The 23,380-nt window shown below is 42.5% G+C and overlaps 1 protein-coding gene across 4 annotated transcripts in view; it reads left to right on the top strand.

The window, feature by feature from the left end:
• LOC106592985 (receptor-type tyrosine-protein phosphatase epsilon) overlaps positions 1-23,380 on the top strand; it is a 181,002-nt gene that overhangs the window by 136,839 nt on the left and 20,783 nt on the right. For 2 of the 4 annotated variants that reach the window (XM_045701141.1, XM_045701142.1), the window contains 3 exons: positions 11,401-11,478; positions 13,330-13,426; positions 14,531-14,604. In XM_045701141.1, the coding sequence (XP_045557097.1) occupies positions 11,406-11,478; positions 13,330-13,426; positions 14,531-14,604 (244 nt within the window). In that variant the 5' untranslated portion in view covers positions 11,401-11,405. Of the gene's footprint in view, positions 1-11,400; positions 11,479-13,329; positions 13,427-13,546; positions 13,743-14,530; positions 14,605-23,380 lie in introns of those variants that run through there. The other 2 variants (XM_045701143.1, XM_045701144.1) reach the window with 2 other exon arrangements.

The raw sequence follows: 23,380 nt of genomic DNA, 5'->3' as shown, positions 1-23,380 counted from the left end.
GTGACAAGCCAAATGTCTTCAGCCTCCTGAGGTTGAAGAGGCGCTGCTCCTTCTTCACCACGCTGTCTGTGTGGGTGGACCATTTCGATTTGTCCGTGATGTGTATGGAGAGGAACTTAAAACTTCCCACCTTCTCCAATTCTGTCTCTTTGATGTGGATAGAGGGGGTGCTCCCTCTGCTGTTTCCTGAAGTCCCCATTCACACATGTACGTGCAGGCACACACACACACACACACACACACACACACACACACACACACACACACACACACACACACACACACACACACACACACACACACACACACACACACACACACACACACACAGACACACACACACACACAGACACACACACAGACACACACACACACACACACACACACACACACACACACACACACACACACACACAATACTGGTTTCCCACCGTGTATCTCACTCCTCTCAGCAGCATTACTGTAGTGTATGCATGGCCAACTTCCCAGTGCTCTCCTTCCCCTAGGCCCTGAACAACCAAGGACACAGAGACCATAGAGAGAGAGGGGAGGAGGAGGGAGAGAGAGAGAGAGAGAGAGGGGGGACTCCTCTCTCATTAGAATCCTGCCATCAGTCTTTCCCTCTGGAGGGAGGTAGAGGGGGAGGGAGGGGGAGGGATGAGGGAGAGGTGGGGGGGAGGCATGTCAGCTTTTATTAATCACCCAAGGAATGATTATTGACACAGACCCTCTGCCACACTGCCAGGATTACACAACACAGGGTAGGAGAGGGGAGGGCAGGAGAGGGGAGGGGAGAGCAGGAGAGGGGAGGGCAGGAGAGGGGAGGGGAGAGCAGGAGAGGGGAGGGCAGGTCAGGAGAGGGCAGGAGAGGGGAGGGCAGGAGAGGGGAGGGGAGAGCAGGAGAGGGGAGGGGAGGGTAGGAGAGGGCAGGAGAGGGGAGGGGAGGGCAGGAGAGGGCAGGAGAGGGGAGGGCAGGAGAGGGGAGGGGAGGGCAGGAGAGGGCAGGAGAGGGGAGGGCAGGGCAGGAGAGGGCAGGAGAGGGGAGGGGAGAGCAGGAGAGGGGAGGGCAGGTCAGGAGAGGGCAGGAGAGGGGATGGCAGGAGAGGGGAGGGGAGAGCAGGAGAGGTGAGGAGAGGGCAGGAGAGGGGAGGGGAGGGCAGGAGAGGGCAGGAGAGGGGATGGCAGGAGAGGGGAGGGGAGAGCAGGAGAGGGGAGGGGAGGGCAGGAGAGGGCAGGAGAGGGCAGGAGAGGGGAGGGGAGGGCAGGAGAGGGGAGGGCAGGTCAGGAGAGGGCAGGAGAGGGGAGGGGAGGGCAGGAGAGGGGAGGGCAGGTCAGGAGAGGGCAGGAGAGGGGAGGGGAGAGCAGGAGAGGGGAGGGCAGGAGAGGGGAGGGCAGGTCAGAAGAGGGCAGGAGAGGGGAGGGCAGGGCAGGAGAGGGCAGGAGAGGGGAGGGCAGGGCAGGAGAGGGGAGGGGAGGTCAGGAGAGGGCAGGAGAGGGGAGGGTGTGGCTTCTTTTACACATGACACATTCCTCTGTTCTCCTCTGTCCTCCTCTGTTCTCCTCTGTTCTCCTCTAGTCTCCTCTAGTCTCCTCTGTTCTCCTCTGTTCTCCTCTAGTCTCCTCTAGTCTCCTCTGTTCTCCTCTGGTCTCTGTTCTCCTCTGTTCTCCTCTGGTCTTCTCTGGTCTCTGTTCTCTTCTGGTCTCTGTTCTCCTCTGTTCTCCTCTGGTCTTCTCTGGTCTTCTCTGGTCTCTGTTCTCCTCTGTTCTCCTCTGGTCTGTGTTCTCCTCTGTTCTCCTCTGTTCTCTGTTCTCCTCTGGTCTTCTCTGGTCTCTGTTCTCCTCTGTTCTCCTCTGGTCTCCTCTGTTCTCCTCTGGTCTCCTCTGTTCTCCGCTGGTTGTGTGCATGGTTACAGGGACATTGCGGCACATAGTAGCAGGAGGCAGTGTTAACTTCATTTACTAGACCATGCTGCTGGGTTGTCACTGCAGCTGCACACACCTGCCTACCCTGAGTCTGGTACTCTTGGGATGTCTTATAACTTCCTACAGACATTTAATCAGTCCCATAGTTTCAGTCCTAGGTTACAGTACTGTTATTTGTCCTACAGAGATGTATTCAGTCCCATAGTTTCAGTCCTAAGTTACAGTACTGTTATTTGTCCTACAGAGATGTATTCAGTCCGATAGTTTCAGTCCTAGGTTACAGTACTGTTATTTGTCCTACAGAGATGTATTCAGTCCCATAGTTTCAGTCCTAGGTTACTGTACTGTTATTTGTCCTACAGAGATGTATTCAGTCCTATATCTTCAGTCCTTCAGTCCTACAGTAGGCTACAGTAAAATGACATTCCAGGTCAATAGACAGACACCCTCTGACTTATTTTATTTAACTTTTATTTAACCTTTATTTAGCTAGGCAAGTCAGTTAAGGACAAATTCTTATTTTCAATGACGGCCTAGGAACAGTGGGTTAACTGCCTTGCTCAGGTGCAGAATGACAGATTTTTACTTTGTCAGCTCGGGGATTCAAACTAGCAACCTTTAAATCAAATCAAAGTGTATTTGTCACGTGCTCTGAATACAACAGTGAAATGTTTACTTACAGGCTCTAACCAATAGTGCAAAAAAGGTATTAGGTGAACAATAGGTAGGTAAAGAAATAAAACAACAGTAAAAAGACAGGCTATATACAGTAGCGAGGCTGTAGAAGTAGCGAGGCTACACAGACACCAGTAAGTCAGGCTGATTGAGGTAGTATGTAGATATGGTTAAAGTGACTATGCATATATGATAAACAGAGAGTAGCAGTAGAGAGGCTACATACAGACACCAGTTAGTCAGGCTGATTGAGGTAGTATGTAGATATGGTTAAAGTGACTATGCATATATGATAAACAGAGAGTAGCAGTAGAGAGGCTACATACAGACACCAGTTAGTCAGGCTGATTGATTCAATATGTACATGTAGATATGGTTAAAGTGACTATGCCTATATGATAAACAGAGAGTAGCAGTAGAGAGGCTACATACAGACACCAGTTAGTCAGGCTGATTGATTCAATATGTACATGTAGATATGGTTAAAGTGACTATGCATATATGATAAACAGAGAGTAGCAGTAGTGAGGCTACATACAGACACCAGTTAGTCAGGCTGATTGATTCAATATGTACATGTAGATATGGTTAAAGTGACTATGCATATATGATGAACAGAGAGTAGCAGTAGCGTAAAAGAGGGGTTGGCGGGTGGTGGGTGGTGGGTGGTGGGACACAATGCAGATAGTCCGGTTAGCCAATGTGCGGGTGCACTGGTTGGTCGGCCTAATTGAGGTAGTATGTACATGAATGTATAGTTAAAGTGACTATGGTCTAACCACTAGGCTACCATGCCCTGTACGGGCAGGACTTTAATGCCTGAGCCCTACCCATGCTCGCAATGTTCAGGCCCTGCCCTACCCTACCCAGGCCCGATTGCCAAATTTAAGGCCCTGCCCTGCCGAACCCAGAAATCAGAAATATCTTCCTTCTTTAGTATCCATTAGCTGCTGCTCCCTGTCCGACCTCCTCCTCTCTGTGCTTCTCACACTGCATGCTCTGCTGCCAGTCCGACCTCCTCCTCTCTGTGCTTCTCACACTGCATGCTCTGCTGCCAGTCCGACCTCCTCCTCTCTGTGCTTCTGACACTGCATGCTCTGCTGCCAGTCCGACCTCCTCCTCTCTGTGCTTCTGACACTGCATGCTCTGCTGCCAGTCCGACCTCCTCCTCTCTGTGCTTCTGACACTGCATGCTCTGCTGCCAGTCTGACCTCCTCCTCTCTGTGCTTCTGACACTGCATGCTCTGCTGCCAGTCTGACCTCCTCCTCTCTGTGCTTCTGACACTGCATGCTCTGCTGCCAGTCTGACCTCGTCCTCTCTGTGCTTCTGACACTGCATGCTCTGCTGCCAGTCTGCCTGTGTGATGTATTTCATTACGCCATATGTCATCTTCACAGAGTCTTGCCCCGCCACTGAATGGACAAGTGTAGTGTTTATAATAACGCAAGATGGAGGAGAGGCTGCCTCTCGTCAGAGATCACATTTATTTGGGGTGATTGCTAAATATGACCTTTTCATTCAAGACAGGATCAATATATTGTTTCAGGCCTCCTGAGTGGCGCAGTGTTAGAGGCGTCACTACAGTCCTGGGCTTTATGATAACCGGCTGTGATTGGGAGTCCCATAGGGCGGCGCACAATTGGCCCAGGGTCGTCTAGGTTTGGACGACGCCTCCCGAGCCCGTTGGGGAGTTGCATCGATGAGACAAGATCGAAATTGGGGAGAAAAAGGGGGTAAAATACAAAAAATAAAAATTATATATAAATAAACTCAGAAAAAAAAGAAACGTCCTCTCACTGTCAACTGCGTTTATTTTCAGCAAACTTAAAATGTGTAAATATTTGTATGAACATAACAAGATTCAACAACTGAGACATAAACTGAACAAGTTCCACAGACATGTGACTAACAGAAATTGAATAATTTGTCCCTGAACAAAGAGAGGGTCAAAATCAAAAGTAATAGTCAGTATTCTGGTGTGGCCACCAGCTGCATTAAGTACTGCAGTGCATCTCCTCCTCATGGACTGCACCAGATTTGCCAGTTCTTGCTGTGAGATGTTACCCCACTCTTCCACCAAGGCACTTGCAAGTTCACTGACATTTCTGGGGGGAATGGCCCTAGCCCTCACCCTCCGATCCAACAGGTCCCAGACGTGCTCAATGGGATTGAGATCCGGGCTCTATGCTGGCCATGGCAGAACACTGACATTCCTGTCTTACAGGAAATCACGCACAGAACGAGCAGTATGACTGGTGGGATTGTCATGCTGGAGGGTCATGTCAGGATGAGCCTGCAGGAAGGGTACCACATGAGGGAGGAGGATGTCTTCCCTGTAACACACAGCGTTGAGATTGCCTGCAATGACAACAAGCTCAGTCCGATGATGCTGTGACACACCGCCCCAGACCATGACGGACCCTCCACCTCCAAATCAATCCTGCTCCAGAGTACAGGCCTCGGTGTAACGCTCATTCCTTCAATGATAAAGGCGAATCCGACCATCACCCCTGGTGAGACAAAACTGCGACTCATCAGTGAAGGGCACTTTTTGCCAGTCCTGTCTGGTCCAGTGACGGTGGGTTTGTGCCCATAGGCGGCGTTGTTGCCGGTGATGTCTGGTGAGGACCTGCCTTACTACAGGCCTAAAAGCCCTCAGTCCCGCCTCTCTCAGCCTACTGCGGACAGTCTGAGCACTGATGGAGAGATTGTGCGTTCCTGGTGTAACTCGGGCAGTTGTTGTTGCCATCCTGTACCTGTCCCACAGGTGTGATGTTCGGATGTACCGATTCTGTGCAGGTGTTGGAACACGTGGTCTGCCGATCAGCTGTCCGTCCTGTCTCCCTGTAGCGCTGTCTTAGGCGTCTCACAGTACGGACATTGCAATTTATTGCCCTGGCCACATCTGTAGTCCTCATGCCTCCTTGCAGCATGCCTATGGCACGTTCACGCAGATGAGGGGCATTTACATTACATTTTAGTCATTTAGCAGACGCTCTTATCCAGAGCAACTTACAGTAGTGAATGCATACATTTTATTTCATTTCAGGGACCCTGGGCTTTGTTCTTTTGGTGTTTTTCAGAGTCAGTAGAAAGGCCTCTTTAGTGTCCTAAGTTTTCATAACTGTTACCTTAGTTGCCTACCGTCTGTAAGCTGTTAGTGTCTTAACGATCGTTCCACAGGTGCATGTTCATTAAGCATTGGAAACAGTGTTTAAACACTTTACAATGAAGATCTGTGAAGTTATTTGGATTTTTACGAATTATCTTTGAATGACAGGGTCCTGAAAAAGGGCTGTTTCTTTTTTTGCTGAGTTTATATATATATATACATAGTTTCAGGTGATAATAAAACATGTTTTGTTTATTTACTTTCTCCTCAACTTGTTTCTCTATCTTTATAGCAAGTTAAGTTAGATAGCTTACACTGCAGGGCAGCTAGCCAGCTAGCTAAAAGCTAGGCTAGGTTGAAGATACGACTGTAGATAGGCACCGCCACCTAATAATTATAATATAAAACATTACCATCACAATAAACTTAAACGGGAGGCAACAGTCATATAAGATAATTGGCAATGTGTATTATTTAACATGACTATTAAAATAGTAATCACTTATAGGATGGGTAATTGTTTACAAGTTTCTAGCTATTCCATAAACGCCATCAACGACAAGAACATATTTTTATTTTCTTCTGTGGTTTGGTAACTTCCTGTTCTTCAACTGACTCTGGCTGGACTGAAAATGACACATAGTTTGGATAATTTCTAAGTATACAGTGTCTGTTTCGCAAAGGAACATTAAACCGCAAAGGGGTTGTTGCGTTTTCACTCCGTTGTGAGCGTCCCCATTGAAATGCATGACATCCAGCGCAACATAGCAGAGTGCTTATGGGTAATGAGACCTTAGCATCCATAGCAACGGCTCCTCCTTTGACGAGATGCAAGAGAGCAATTAGCCTTTAGCTAGCTACTTTCCGTCACTCTTATTTTCTGTGAAATAATCACTCCTGTCGACTCGGACAGTGATCTGGTCTTATATTTGACGAGGTTGAAGCACTTCTGACGCCATGTTATGATCTTAGTAAGATACGACTGTAGGTTACTGCGCAGTAGAGCACCAGAAAATGGCTTAGCTTCAAAATGTTACTGATCAATTTAGTAATACCCGAGCCCCGCCCGTATCCTAGTAATTGATGAAAAAACGAATCTATACTGTAGTGTCGGGGGCCCGTCGGGCTCGGGTCGGGTAGCAGAGCTCTCTACCTCTCACTGCTTGCTTTATATCAAGGTTCTGATGAAGGACATTGATGAAAGCTCAAACATCAAGCTTTTAATATACTGAACAAAATATAAACATAACATGCCACAATTTCAACGATTTTACTAAATTACAGTTCAGTCAAGGAAATCAGTCAATTGAAATAAATAAATTAGGCCCTAATCTATGGATTTCACATGACTGAGCAGGGGCGCTATATCTGGCCTTGTTTAACCCCGGAGCTACGTAGCTGTATCTGGCCTTGTTTAACCCCGGAGCTACGTAGCTGTATCTGGCCTTGTTTAACCCCGGAGCTACGTGGCTGTATCTGGCCTTGTTTAACCCCGGAGCTACGCGGCTGTATCTGGCCTTGTTTAACCCCGGAGCTACGTGGCTGTATCTGGCCTTGTTTAACCCCGGAGGAACGTGGCTGTATCTGGCCTTGTTTAACCCCGGAGCTACGCGGCTGTATCTGGCCTTGTTTAACCCCGGAGCTACGCGGCTACGCACTAAGACCCCCGAGAGTGCTACATGTGGAAAACCATACAATGTGCTTACGCAGCTGGGGCATAGCATAACGGCTGGGGCATAGCACAGCGGCTGGGGCATAGCACAGCGGCTGGGGTTTAGCATAGCGGCTGAGGCATAGCATAGCATAGCGGCTGGGGCATAGCATAGCGGCTGAGGCATAGCACAGCGGCTGGGGCATAGCACAGCGGCTGGGACATAGCATAGCGGCTGAGGCATAGCATAGCATAGCGGCTGGGGCATAGCATAGTGGCTGGGGCATAGCATAGCGGCTGAGGCATAGCATAGCATAGCGGCTGGGGCATAGCATATCGGTTGGGGCATAGCATAGCGGGCTGGGGCATAGCATAGCGGCTGGGGCATAGCATAGCGGCTGAGGCATAGCATAGCATAGCATAGCGGGCTGGGGCATAGCATAGCAGCTGGGGCATAGCATAGCGGGCTGGGGCATAGCATAGCGGCTGGGGCATAGCATAGCGGCTGGGGCATAGCATAGCGGGCTGGGGCATAGCATAGCGGGCTGGGGCATAGCATAGCAGCTGGGGCACAGCATAGGCACAGCATAGCGGCTGGGGCACAGCATAGCGGCTGGGGCACAGCATAGGCACAGCATAGCGGCTGGGGCACAGCATAGCGGCTGGGACACAGCATAGCGGCTGGGGCACAGCATAGCGGGCTGGGGCACAGCATAGCGGGCTGGGGCACAGCATAGCGGGCTGGGGCACAGCATAGCGGGCTGGGGCACAGCATAGCGGCTGGGGCACAGCATAGCGGCTGGGGCACAGCATAGCGGCTGAGGCACAGCAAAGCGGCTGGGGCATAGCATAGCGGCTGGGGCATAGCATAGCATCTTAATATTGTTCTGGTGACGATGGTGGGGAATTTGTGTTAATCTGCTTTGAAACATACGGCACTCATGTTCTAATTTCTAATCGGAGAATAATTGAATACACAGAACAAAACACATAGAGGCTGTAAACTAAGAGACGTGTCCATAGTGGTCTGTATAGATGGATATGTGTTAAAATACCTTACTGAGGCTGTAAACTAAGAGACGTGTGTCCATAGTGGTATGTATAGATGGATATGTGTTTAAATACCTTACTGAGGCTGTAAACTAAGAGACGTGTCCATAGTGGTCTGTATAGATGGATATGTGTTTAAATACCTTACTGAGGCTGTAAACTAAGAGACGTGTGTCCATAGTGGTATGTATAGATGGATATGTGTTTAAATACCTTACTGAGGCTGTAAACTAAGAGACGTGTCCATAGTGGTATGTATAGATGGATATGTGTTTAAATACCTTACTGAGGCTGTAAACTAAGAGACGTGTCCATAGTGGTATGTATAGATGGTATGGATGTTTAAATACCTTACTGAGGCTGTAAACTAAGAGACGTGTGTCCATAGTGGTCTGTATAGATGGTATGGATGTTTAAATACCTTACTGAGGCTGTAAACTAAGAGACATGTGTCCATAGTGGTATGTATAGATGGTATGGATGTTTAAATACCTTACTGAGGCTGTAAACTAAGAGACATGTGTCCATAGTGGTATGTATAGATGGATATGTGTTTAAATACCTTACTGAGGCTGTAAACTAAGAGACGTGTGTCCATAGTGGTCTGTATAGATGGTATGGATGTTTAAATACCTTACTGAGGCTGTAAACTAAGAGACATGTGTCCATAGTGGTATGTATAGATGGATATGTGTTTAAATACCTTACTGAGGCTGTAAACTAAGAGACATGTGTCCATAGTGGTATGTATAGATGGATATGTGTTTAAATACCTTACTGAGGCTGTAAACTAAGAGACGTGTGTCCATAGTGGTATGTATAGATGGTATGGATGTTTAAATACCTTACTGAGGCTGTAAACTAAGAGACATGTGTCCATAGTGGTATGTATAGATGGAATGTGTTTAAATACCTTACTGAGGCTGTAAACTAAGAGACATGTGTCCATAGTGGTATGTATAGATGGATATGTGTTTAAATACCTTACTGAGGCTGTAAACTAAGAGACGTGTGTCCATAGTGGTATGTATAGATGGATATGTGTTTAAATACCTTACTGAGGCTGTAAACTAAGAGACGTGTCCATAGTGGTCTGTATAGATGGATGGATGTTTAAATACCTTACTGAGGCTGTAAACTAAGAGACATGTGTCCATAGTGGTATGTATAGATGGTATGGATGTTTAAATACCTTACTGAGGCTGTAAACTAAGAGACATGTGTCCATAGTGGTATGTATAGATGGTATGGATGTTTAAATACCTTACTGAGGCTGTAAACTAAGAGAGATGTGTCCATAGTGGTATGTATAGATGGTATGGATGTTTAAATACCTTACTGAGGCTGTAAACTAAGAGACATGTGTCCATAGTGGTATGTATAGATGGTATGGATGTTTAAATACCTTACTGAGGCTGTAAACTAAGAGACATGTGTCCATAGTGGTATGTATAGATGGTATGGATGTTTAAATACCTTACTGAGGCTGTAAACTAAGAGACATGTGTCCATAGTGGTATGTATAGATGGTATGGATGTTTAAATACCTTACTGCGTGTGCTTTTCATTAACATACCACTTTTCAACATCACATGCAAATCTGGAAAATATCCCAATAAACTGCAGAATTTGGTTTCTTTTTTTTTTCTAGTCATGAAACAGGAATTTGAACAATCGTGTATTTTATTTGAATATTTGAAATGTTTGAAGTGTGTTGTTTTTTCCCCAAAACGTAAGCAGTGAGATGGTTTCGTGATGTTTGGTCCGTTAGTCTATTGGCCCACCATGTGGACAAAGAAGGCATTACCATGACAACATGTTCTGCTTTATTGGCAGAAGACTACGGTCTGAGTGGTCTGAGATCTGCCTCTAGACTACAGTTTGAGTGGTCTGAGATCTGCCTTTAGACTACAGTCTGAGTGGTCTGAGATCTGCCTCTAGAATACAGTCTGAGTGGTCTGAGATCTGCCTTTAGACTACAGTCTGAGTGGTCTGAGATCTGCCTTTAGAATACAGTCTGAGTGGTCTGAGATCTGCCTTTAGACTACAGTCTGAGTGGTCTGAGATCTGCCTCTAGACTACAGTCTGAGTGGTCTGAGATCTGCCTCTAGACTACAGTCTGAGTGGTCTGAGATCTGCCTCTAGACTACAGTCTGAGTGGTCTGAGATCTGCCTTTAGACTACAGTCTGAGTGGTCTGAGATCTGCCTCTAGACTACAGTCTGAGTGGTCTGAGATCTGCCTCTAGACTACAGTCTGAGTGGTCTGAGATTTGCCTCTAGTTTACAGTCATGTGTAAGGCTCTTGATTGGTCATCAATCAACAAGATAATTAAAGAAAAAAAAAAAATTCTTATTTTATTTTATAATATACACCATTTAAAACAGCCAAACTCTATTCACAACAGTATTCAGTTGGTAAGAGACAGACATTCAGTAAATACTAGGAATAGATTGTCTATGTGTTATCCTGACAGAAAAGAGAAATAGACAAAAGAACATTTTCGGTTTAGAGCAATAAAGAACTTTAATAATTTAACTGAGCAAACCAGAAACCTTTCAATATATCGATTCAATCAATACATTAAAACCATTTAAATATAATACATAGGAAAGTTGTGCAGGACTATGCTTGATGAAGAATCAATCTATCTTTATAGACTGTTAGAGTATTTATCTGGTCAATATGTCAGTGTATTATGTCTGTTTTGTAACAGTGTGTTATATGTGAATATATGATCGTATTATAAATTGTATTTTAATGTTTAAGGACTCTTGAAAGATTAGTCCAAATTAGGACTGAAAGAGAACCTAATCAAGTCAAATCAAATCTAATATAATACAGATTGTATCTTTTTTTCACATTGTGTTTTTTTAATCAGGAATGAATCATCCATTTGTTTAACCTGACCTGTTAATAACTGTTATTATCTCTCTCTCTCTCTCTCTCTCTCTCTCTCTCTCTCTCTCTCTCTCTCTCTCTCTCTCAGTCACAATGGTCCCAGTTCTGTTTTTGATGGCAACCACATTAACAACAAATGACACTTCCAATGAAGACCAGACAGGTGGTAAGTGAGACAGATGTAATTTACAGTATAATGTTCTTCTGGAGACATACAGTATACTACTTCATGTGTAACATGGTCAAAAAAGGCCCGATTTCTAAAACTGTTGGGACGTTTTTTCATGACTCAGTAAAATGTAATACGTGTTTCTACACAGTAAATACACAGTAAGGCCTGTATCTATATTACAGTATATCCTCCACTGTCTGATAAGGTACTATTGTCCAACCTTCCTTTATTATTACAGGATCATAGTAAAGCTGGAGTGGATTAGTTTGGCCAGTAATTTACCATGTTGTTATCGTTTGTAAACAGGCCAAATGGCTGACTGTGAATGCCTTAACAACAGCCCTTCTGTCTCTCAGGTTTAAATGACATAATCCTAAACCTTAACAACAGCCCTTCTGTCTCTCAGGTTTAAATGACATAATCCTAAACCTTAACAACAGCCCTTCTGTCTCTCAGGTTTAAATGACATAATCCTAAACCTTAACAACAGCCCTTCTGTCTCTCAGGTTTAAATGACATAATCCTAAACCTTAACAACAGCCCTTCTGTCTCTCAGGTTTAAATGACATAACCCTAACCCTTAACAACAGCCCTTCTGTCTCTCAGGTTTAAATGACATAACCCTAACCCTTAACAACAGCCCTTCTGTCTCTCAGGTTTAAATGACATAACCCTAACCCTTAACAACAGCCCTTCTGTCTCTCAGGTTTAAATGACATAACCCTAACCCTTAACAACAGCCCTTCTGTCTCTCAGGTTTAAATGACATAATCCTAACCCTTAACAGCAGCCCTTCTGTCTCTCAGGTTTAAATGACATAACCCTAACCCTTAACAACAGCCCTTCTGTCTCTCAGGTTTAAATGACATAACCCTAACCCTTAACAACAGCCCTTCTGTCTCTCAGGTTTAAATGACATAACCCTAACCCTTAACAACAGCCCTTCTGTCTCTCAGGTTTAAATGACATAACCCTAACCCTTAACAACAGCCCTTCTGTCTCTCAGGTTTAAATGACATAACCCTAACCCTTAACAACAGCCCAGCCATTCTGTCTCTCAGGTTTAGAGGAGCTTGTCCCTGATACTTATCTCCCGAGACAAAGTCTGCGGCCCAAATGACAGCCTATTCCCAATACAGTGCACTACTTTTCCCCAGGGTCCATAGGGCTATGGTCAAAAGTAGTGCACTATATAGGGAATAGGGTGCCATTTGGGACATAGCCAAGTCAGATCTTAAATCAGGCCTCCATCCAGACCATAATAATGGGTCTAGTTGCCTGCCAACCTTAATTCCCACCTGTCATCCACCAGAGCAGGGTTGTGTTCAGTAGGGACAACATGGAAGAAAACACTCTGAAACTGATAGGTACTATCTGCTGTGGTCCAATAAGAAAAGGGTTGTTTTTGTTGTCCGTTGGGGGAAAAAAAAGTTTTTGCCACAGTGTGCCTTATTGAACACTGCTCAGCACTTGGCCTGTGCTCAACTCTCTGTAGCCCCGTAGAAATACAATAATTAGAAAGGACATTCAAGATCTGAGGTGGCTTTTGACCTATCTAGTAATTGTACTGCTACGCTCAACTCTCTGTTCTACCACAGGCTTCTTCCTGTTCCTTTGTTGACTCTCTCTCTGCTGTCTGGATCCATCCCAATAACCTCTCCTACCTCCTGAAGTGTGTACTCGTTCACTACATTGGGTTGGTGGAGGCATGGGCTGGACTCGAGGGAGGGTTCCGTTATTTCCTTTCTAATCTATGAAGGGAAGTGAACAAGTGCACACTTTTAGAGGAAGGACATATTTTTGGTCCATAACCTCTGCCTCTTCCTTCTTCCCTCTCCTCTCCAGAAGACACTAAGTCCCAGAGTTCCCACATCCTGCCTACCGTGCTGGTCATCTCCGTGCTGCTTGTCATCAGCATACTGCTGGCCTGGTACTTCCTCAGGTAACGTACCAGTCATAGGGTGGGGTAGTGTGTGTGTGTGCTGCCAGACAGGGCGAGGGCTAGGGCCAAGGTGACGTCACCCGTCCTCTCCCCAATCAGCAGAGGGCGGAGCCTCCAGTCAGGAAATGAAGCACTAGCGGTTGTTCATGCCTTATGCTGGCTACAGTAAAACTGACAACTACACAGCCAGGCGGGTTAGTATGAACGAGCTCAAGTCAAAGAGAGAGACCTACTGTAGCTGTAACCTAGCCTGTGTTCTGTGATCTCATCAACCCTGGACTCTAATGAGAAAGAACAACTTTTCCAGTTTCAGATGGTACCATACCAACGTATTTGTGTGCTTTATATAACGTATAACTAATGTTTTAACTTAGAACTTACAACTGTTAGCTCTTAGAACTTAGAACTGTTAGCTCTTACAACTGTTAGCTCTTAGAACTTAGAACTGTTAGCTCTTAGAACTGTTAGCTCTTAGAACTTAGAACTGTTAGCTCTTAGAACTGTTCATTCTTAGAACTTAGAACTGTTAGCTCTTAGAACTGTTAGCTCTTAGATCTTAGAACTGTTAGCTCTTAGAACTGTTCATTCTTAGAACTTAGAACTGTTAGCTCTTAGAACTGTTAGCTCTTAGAACTGTTAGCTCTTAGATCTTAGAACTGTTAGCTCTTAGAACTGTTCATTCTTAGAACTTAGAACTGTTAGCTCTTAGAACTGTTAGCTCTTAGAACTGTTAGCTCTTAGATCTTAGAACTGTTAGCTCTTAGAACTGTTAGCTCTTAGAACTTAGAACTGTTAGCTCTTAGAACTTAGAACTGTTAGTTCTTAGAACTGTTAGAGCTTAGAACTGTTAGCTCTTAGAACTTAGAACTGTTAGCTCTTAGAACTTAGAACTGTTAGCTCTTAGAACTTAGATCTGTTAGATCTTAGAACTGTTAGCTCTTAGAACTGTTAGCTCTTAGAACTTAGAACTGTTAGCTCTTAGAACTGATGTTTTGTAGTGAACTTGACTAATAGTCGTAGGTAAAATATATCCCTTTATGTCCTTTAATCTGTCATCCTCATGTTCTCTATCTTTTCCTCCGTCTCTCTCTTTCTACCTGGCAGGTTAAGAAACCAGAGAAAGGAGGTCGTCACAACAGTCGACAAGAAAATACCGAATGGAATCCTGGAAGAACAAGGTCCGGTCACCTTTAATAATGAGTGTTTATCTTCGTTATGTCACTGATCCTTTATTTCACCAGGGAAGTCGCATTGACATTGACATCTTTTTCAAGTGAGCCCTGGTTTGAAGAACAAAGTGAAACTGATTTGCTTTACACATAAACTCGTTGTTGAGAAGAGACAACTGAAAGAGTTTTAATGTCAAGCTGTAGGTGGAGTAGTCTTCTCTGCTCTGCAGGAGTCCCCTCACTGTCATGTGGTTGTTGTCTGTCTTCCTGTGGTTACTGATGTGAAGGAGACGACAGATAGATCGTTTTCTAACCTACATCAACTAAGAAGTCCCAATCTGCATTGCGCAGTAGCCTCGATGCTTCACTATGACATGTCCTTACCACATGATGAGCTATATTTAATGATGCTCTCTCCACATGTATTTCTTCAACACGGTTGGTGTGTTACATACACATTTATGAAAACAAGCAGCCATTGTTACATTCATTATTAGTAATAATATCACTGTTATAATCCTCTATAATAATATCACTGTTATAATCCTCTATTATAATCCTCTATAATAATAATAGTATCACTGTTATAATCCTCTATTATAATCCTCTATAATAATAATAGTATCACTGTTATAATCCTCTATTATAATCCTCTATAATAATAATAATATCACTGTTATAATCCTCTATAATAATAATAGTATCACTGTTATAATCCTCTATTATAATCCTCTATAATAATAATAGTATCACTGTTATAATCCTCTATTATAATCCTCTATAATAATAATAGTATCACTGTTATAATCCTCTATTATAATCCTCTATAATAATAATAGTATCACTGTTATAATCCTCTATTATAATCCTCTATAATAATAATAGTATCACTGTTATAATCCTCTATTATAATCCTCTATAATAATAATAGTATCACTGTTATAATCCTCTATTATAATCCTCTATAATAATAATATGACTGTTATAATCCTCTATTATAATCCTCTATAATAATAATAATATCACTGTTATAATCCTCTATTATAATCCTCTATAATAATAATAGTATCACTGTTATAATCCTCTATTATAATCCTCTATAATAATAATAGTATCACTGTTATAATCCTCTATAATAATATCACTGTTATAATCCTCTATTATAATCCTCTATAATAATAATAATATCACTGTTATAATCCTCTATTATAATCCTCTATAATAATAATAGTATCACTGTTATAATCCTCTATTATAATCCTCTATAATAATAATAATATCACTGTTATAATCCTCTATTATAATCCTCTATAATAATAATAGTATCACTGTTATAATCCTCTATTATAATCCTCTATAATAATAATAGTATCACTGTTATAATCCTCTATTATAATCCTCTATAATAATAATAGTATCACTGTTATAATCCTCTATTATAATCCTCTATAATAATAATAATATCACTGTTATAATCCTCTATTATAATCCTCTATAATAATAATAGTATCACTGTTATAATCCTCTATTATAATCCTCTATAATAATAATAGTATCACTGTTATAATCCTCTATTATAATCCTCTATAATAATAATAGTATCACTGTTATAATCCTCTATTATAATCCTCTATAATAATAATAATATCACTGTTATAATCCTCTATTATAATCCTCTATAATAATAATAGTATCACTGTTATAATCCTCTATTATAATCAATAATAATAATAATATCACTGTTATAATCCTCTATTATAATCCTCTATAATAATAATATCACTGTTTTAATCCTCTATTATAATCCTCTATAATAATAATAGTATCACTGTTATAATCCTCTATTATAATCCTCTATAATAATAATAGTATCACTGTTATAATCCTCTATTATAATCCTCTATAATAATAATAATATCACTGTTATAATCCTCTATTATAATCCTCTATAATAATAATAGTATCACTGTTATAATCCTCTATTATAATCCTCTATAATAATAATAGTATCACTGTTATAATCCTCTATTATAATCCTCTATAATAATAATAATATCACTGTTATAATCCTCTATTATAATCCTCTATAATAATAATAGTATCACTGTTATAATCCTCTATTATAATCCTCTATAATAATAATAATATCACTGTTATAATCCTCTATTATAATAATGATAATAATAATATCACTGTTATAATCTTCTATTATAATCCTCTATAATAATAATAATAATATCACTGTTATAATCCTCTATTAGCTGTGTTGTTTGACACACATGAGAAGTGTTTGTTTTGGGATATCCAAACATTACAATAGTTGGAGTTAAGTGGAAACATTATGTACATTTAAAGGACTTGTTTATACTCATAAATACTCATAACATATTATTATTATTATTATTATGCTTTCTCAATCTGAAATATTTTATCAAACAACATAATGTAAAGTATGGAGTATGGAGCAGGCTTCCTATAGGCTGTCCTAATAACAACACTGAGTTCCTAATCAGAATATAACTGGGATATTGTTTACTTGACACGAGTGGCCATAGCACATGCCCAGGCTGGTAACCATTCAACTCTTCTGGTCACATTTCAAACGCTTTTGTCAGAAGGTTTACAGTGGAGTGTGTGTGTGTGTGTGTGTGTGTGTGTGTGTGTGTGTGTGTGTGTGTGTGTGTGTGTGTGTGTGTGTGTGTGTGTGTGTGTGTGTGTGTGTGTGTGTGTGTGTGTGTGTGTGTGTGTGTGTGTGTGTTTATTTTGGCACATTGACAATGAGGTTAACGAAACTAAGATTATTTCTTGAGGGATTTTCGCTCTGCAGAAGTATGAATCTATTTCCTGGACTGTGCCTGTATGTTTGTAGCAGAAAGACATGAATAACCATTTGATTGACTTGGTAACGTGTGGAGTAACCTACTGGTAGGACATTTTGTCACAATATGAAACTGTCTGTTTGTCTACTCATCCCCCACGGTGTACAGGCGATATCGTTGACATCATAGACATCTCAGAGGCGTTAAACACACCCTCATCATCAGGTCAGGTATACGGTGTGTAACCATAGTACCTGGGTCCAGAACCCACGTGCCACTAACACACCTGTAACCATAGTACCTGGGTCCAGAACCCACGTGTCACTAACACACCTGTAACCATAGTACCTGGGTCCAGAACCCACGTGCCACTAACACACCTGTAACCATAGTACCTGGGTCCAGAACCCACGTGCCACTAACACACCTGTAACCATAGTACCTGGGTCCAGAACCCACGTGTCACTAACACACCTGTAACCATAGTACCTGGGTCCAGAACCCACGTGCCACTAACACACCTGTAACCATAGTACCTGGGTCCAGAACCCACGTGTCACTAACACACCTGTAACCATAGTACCTGGGTCCAGAACCCACGTGCCACTAACACACCTGTAACCATAGTACCTGGGTCCAGAACCCACGTGTCACTAACACACCTGTAACCATAGTACCTGGGTCCAGAACCCACGTGCCACTAACACACCTGTAACCATAGTACCTGGGTCCAGAACCCACGTGCCACTAACACACCTGTAACCATAGTACCTGGGTCCAGAACCCACGTGCCACTAACACACCTGTAACCATAGTACCTGGGTCCAGAACCCACGTGCCACTAACACACCTGTAACCATAGTACCTGGGTCCAGAACCCACGTGCCACTAACACACCTGTAACCATAGTACCTGGGTCCAGAACCCACGTGCCACTAACACACCTGTAACCATAGTACCTGGGTCCAGAACCCACGTGCCACTAACACACCTGTAACCATAGTACCTGGGTCCAGATCCCACGTGCCACTAACACACCTGTAACCATAGTAGGTACCTGGGTCCAGAACCCACGTGTCACTAACACACCTGTAACCATAGTACCTGGGTCCAGAACCCACGTGCCACTAACACACCTGTAACCATAGTACCTGGGTCCAGAACCCACGTGCCACTAACACACCTGTAACCATAGTACCTGGGTCCAGAACCCACGTGCCACTAACACACCTGTAACCATAGTACCTGGGTCCAGAACCCACGTGCCACTAACACACCTGTAACCATAGTACCTGGGTCCAGAACCCACGTGCCACTAACACACCTGTAACCATAGTAGGTACCTGGGTCCAGAACCCACGTGTCACTAACACACCTCTTCCAGAGCATTGTGGCTTTTGACTTTTCTCAAATTCTGGACTCTAACAAAACCTTGCAGAGTATTGTTGCATGGGATTGTCACGTCCTGACCATAGTAAGTTGTTATTTTCTATGGTAGAGTAGGTCAGGGCGTGACAGGGGGTGTTTGTCTATGTTTTGTATTTCTATGTTCAGTATGATCTCCAATTAGAGGCAGCCGGTTGTCGTTGTCTCTAATTGAAGGTCATATTTAAGTTGACGTTTGTCCCACCTGTTTTTGTGGGTGATGAATTTTTCAGTAGTGTGTTTTCTCTCTGCGTCACGGTTTGTTGTTTTTGTGTATTCAAGTATTTAATGTATTGCGTTTTGTTTCACGGTAAATAAAATATGTGGAACTACGAACACGCTGCATTTTGGTCCGATCCTTTGAACAGCCGTGACAGGTATGCCAATGTAATGACTTCCGTGAGAGAGAGTGGACCAAAACGCAGTGGAGTTAGTGTTCATCATCTTTAATTATTAAACGGAACACTATACAACTACAAAATAAGAAACTGACAGCCAAACAGTCCTGTCAGGTGAAACACAATGACAGAAACAATTACCCACAAAACCCCAACGGAAAAACATGCACTTATGTGTGACTCCCAATCAACAACAACGAACTTCAGCCGTGCCTGATTGGGAGCCACACACGGCCCAAAACAAAGAAATACTAAAACATAGAAAAAGAACATAGAACGCCCACCCAATGTAACACCCTGGCCTAACCAAAATAAAGAACAAAAAACCCCTCTGTAACGCCAGGGCGTTACAGCCAACAGAGTCTGCTATACTATGTATGGCTGTGCTTCCTCTGGCTTGGTGATGCTGGCTCTGGGGACAGTGACCTCTAAAAACTAGTGGCGTTCATTGGTGACTAATACACGTAAATCACTTGTTTGAAGAGTCTAGATTTCAATTAGATGTAAAGTATTCAGCATTTGAAATCAGTTAGTGTGTATCGCACATACAGTATTTAATACAATTATTTAAATGAATGTCTATGTACATCTGATTGATCGTAGATGTGCTTTCTCTAGGTTGCGATGGATGAAGTGATCGTCCTGAAGTTCCAACCTTTGTCTGTAAATGTTGTCTCTAAAAAAATGTGCTTCTCCGGCACTTCTCTGTGTACATACAGGCATCACCACTTCCTCTCAACTCAACCCATCTCTCTTTCTCTCTCTCTCTCTCTCTCTCTCTCTATTCAATTTCAATTTAAGGGACTTTATTGCCAACGGAAGTGAAATAGATAATAAAGAAAAGTGAAATAAACAATAAAAAAATTGCTGCCACCCCCGTGCTTCACTGTTGGGATGGTATTCTTCGGCTTGCAAGTCTCCCCCTTTTTCCTCCAAACATAGCGATGGTCATTATGGCCAAACAGTTCTATTTTTGTTTCAACAGACCAGATGACATTTCTCCAAAAAGTACGATCTTTGTCCCCATGTGCAGTTGCAAACCGTAGTCTGGATTTTTTATGGAGGTTTTGGAGTAGTGGCTTCTTCCTTGCTGAGCGGCCTTTCAGGTTATGTCGATATAGGACTCGTTTTACTGTGGATATAGATACTTTTGTACCTGTTTCCTCCAGCATCTTCACAAGGTCCTTTGATGTTGTTCTGGGATTGATTTGCACTTTTCGCACCGAAGTACGTTCATCTCTAGGTTACAGAACGGATCTCCTTCCTGAGCGGTATGACGGCTGCGTGGTCCCATGGTGTTTATACTTGCGTACTATTGTTTGTACAGATGAATGTGGTACTTTCAGGCGTTTGGAAATTGCTGCCAAGGATGACCCAGACTTGTGGAGGTCTACAATTTTTTTCTGAGGTCTTGGCTGATTTCTTTTGATTTTCCAATGATGTCAAGCAATGTGGCACTGAGTTTGAAGGTAGGCCTTGAAATACATCCACAGGTACACCTCCAATTGACTCAAATGATATAAATTAAAAGCTTCTAAAGCCATGACATAATTTTCTGGAATATTCCAAGCTGTTTAAAGGCACAGTCAACTTAGTGTATGTAAACTTCTGACCCACTGGAATTGTGATACGGTGAATTATAAGTGAAATAATCTGTCTGTAAACAATTGTTGGAAAAATTACTTGTGTCATGCACAAAGTAGATGTCCTAACCGACTTGCCAAAACTATAGTTTGTTAACAACAAATTTGTTTGTGAAAAACTAGTTTTAATGACTCCAACCTAAGTGTATGTAAACTTCCGACTTCAACTGTATATCTGTCCCCCTCCATCTCTTTCCGCTCTTTTCTCTCTCCTTTTCTCTCTCTCTCTCTCTCTCTCTCTCTCTCTCTCTCTCTTTCTCTCTCTCTTTCTCTCTCTCTTTCTCTCTCTCTTTCTCTCTCTCTATCTCTCTCTGCCTCTCTCTCTATCGCTCTCTCAATTCAATTCAATTTGCTTTATTGGCATGACGATATTTACAATATTAAAATATGAAGAATCTAAATTGTTAACGGGACAACATCAATAACCAAGGGTCAAAATAACCATGCATTGAACAATAACAATAAGCATACAGTAGAGGACATGTGCAGGTTGATTGGTCTGTCAGACACTGTCCCTCAACTTATGGCAGGTGGCAATGTAGTGCGCTGCCAACCCACAGCTCTGCATCCTCCCCCAACAGGACGGGTAGCCTATCCTCATCAGAGAGGTCTTTGAAACCTTGAATAAGGGTTTCAAATTTGGGGAAATGACACTCTCTAATTGTTTTATATTTTGGGCATTTTGTCAGGAAATGCAGCTCTGTCTCTGCTGTTGTGCAGTGGTTGCACAGCCTTTCCTCTACAGGGAACCACGTTTTCCTGTGTCTACCCTTCTCAATGTCAAGGCTGTGCTCACTGAGCCTGTACTTTGTCAAAGTTTTTCTATGGTTTTGATCAGTAACCATGGCCAAATAGTTAGCCACGGTGTACTGTCAATTTATGGCCAGATAGCACTGCATTTTGCATTGTGCTTGTGCTTGTGGTTCCTAATAAGTAATGTCGTTTTGTTTTGACTGTGTTGTAATTTGGTTTATTCTGATTGATTGGATGTTCTGGTCCTGAGGCTTCAGTGTGTTAGTAGAACAGGTTTGTGAACTCAGGACCAGTTGGATGAGGGGACTCTTTTCTTTGCTCATCTCTTGGCATTGCAGGGCTTGGTAATGATATGAGAGGGGGTCACTGTATTTTAGATGTTTCCAAAACTTAATTGCTCTTTTTTGAGTTTTTATTATTAGTGGATATTGGCCTAATTCTGCCCAGCATGCATTTTTTTGTAGTTTCCTCTGGACATGTAGGAGAATCTTACAGAACTCTGCATGCAGGGTTTCAATGGGGTGTTTGTCCCATTTGATGAAATCTTGTTTTGCAAGTGGACCCCACACCTCGCTGTCATAAAGTGCAATTCGTTCAATGACACATTCAATTCGTTTTAGCTATATTTTAATAGGTATTTCAATTAGAATTTGTATTTCATTTTTTTTATGGCGTAGAATGCCCTGCGTGCTTTCTCTCTCAGTTCATTCACTGCATCATTAAGGTGTCCAGTTGAGCCTATTTTTAAACCTAAGTAATTTTAGTGTGTGCAGTACTCTATATATTTTGTACCAGTTGAGAACTTTGGTCTAATTCCCTGAGATCTGGAAAATCTTCTCTGGAAAATCATTATTTTAGTTTTTTGGGGGTTTACTGCCAGAGCCCAGGCTCTTCTGTAGGCCATGTGCTGTGGGTGACAGCAGGCATAGGTAATCTGCGAAGAGCAGGCATTTAACCTCTGAATTGTGGAGACTAACACCAGTGGCTGAGGATTTTTCTGGAACAGTGGTCAATTCGTTGATGTAAATATTGAAGAGTGCAGGGCTCAGATTGCAACCCTGACGAAGGCCTCGCCCCTGGTTAAAGAATTTTGTTATTTTCTTCCCAATTTTAGTGCTGCATGTATTGCCAGTATACATTGATTTAATTATGTCATATGTTTTACCCCTTACACCACTTTCAATAACTTTGTAGAACAGTCCTGTATGCCAAATAGAATCAAATGCTTTTTGGAAGTCGATAAAGCAAGTGTATATTTTGGTATTATTTTGGTGGACATGTTTATCTATCAGGGTGTGTAGGGTGTAATTATGATCGGTCGTGCGATGTTTTGGTATAAACCCAATTTGGTTTTTACTCAAGACATTTTGCTTATTAAGGAAGTTTAGAACTCTTACATTTATAATACTACAGAAAACCTTCCCCAGGTTACTGTTCACACAAATGCCTGTAATTGTTGAGGTCAAATTTGTCTCTGTTCTTAAAGATTGGGGTTATGAGTCCTTGATTCCAGATGTCAGGGAAATAACCTACACTCAGGATCAAATTTAACAGTTTTAATATAGCCAATTGAAATTTTGCACTAGTGAGTTTGAGCATCTCATTTAGGATGCCATCAGGTCCGTATGCTTTTTTCAATTTGAGGGCCTGAAATTTCTTATAGAGCTCCTGGTCAGTAATTGGGGAGTCCAATGGATTTTGATTGTCCTTTATAACTTTTTCTAGTCCATTCAACTTCTCATGAATT

This window comes from Salmo salar, chromosome ssa18 (genome assembly GCF_905237065.1).
Source record: "Salmo salar chromosome ssa18, Ssal_v3.1, whole genome shotgun sequence".
Lineage (NCBI taxonomy): Eukaryota > Metazoa > Chordata > Actinopteri > Salmoniformes > Salmonidae > Salmo > Salmo salar.
Note: the sequence above shows the minus strand (reverse complement) of the source record. Positions and strands in the feature narration are given on the sequence as shown.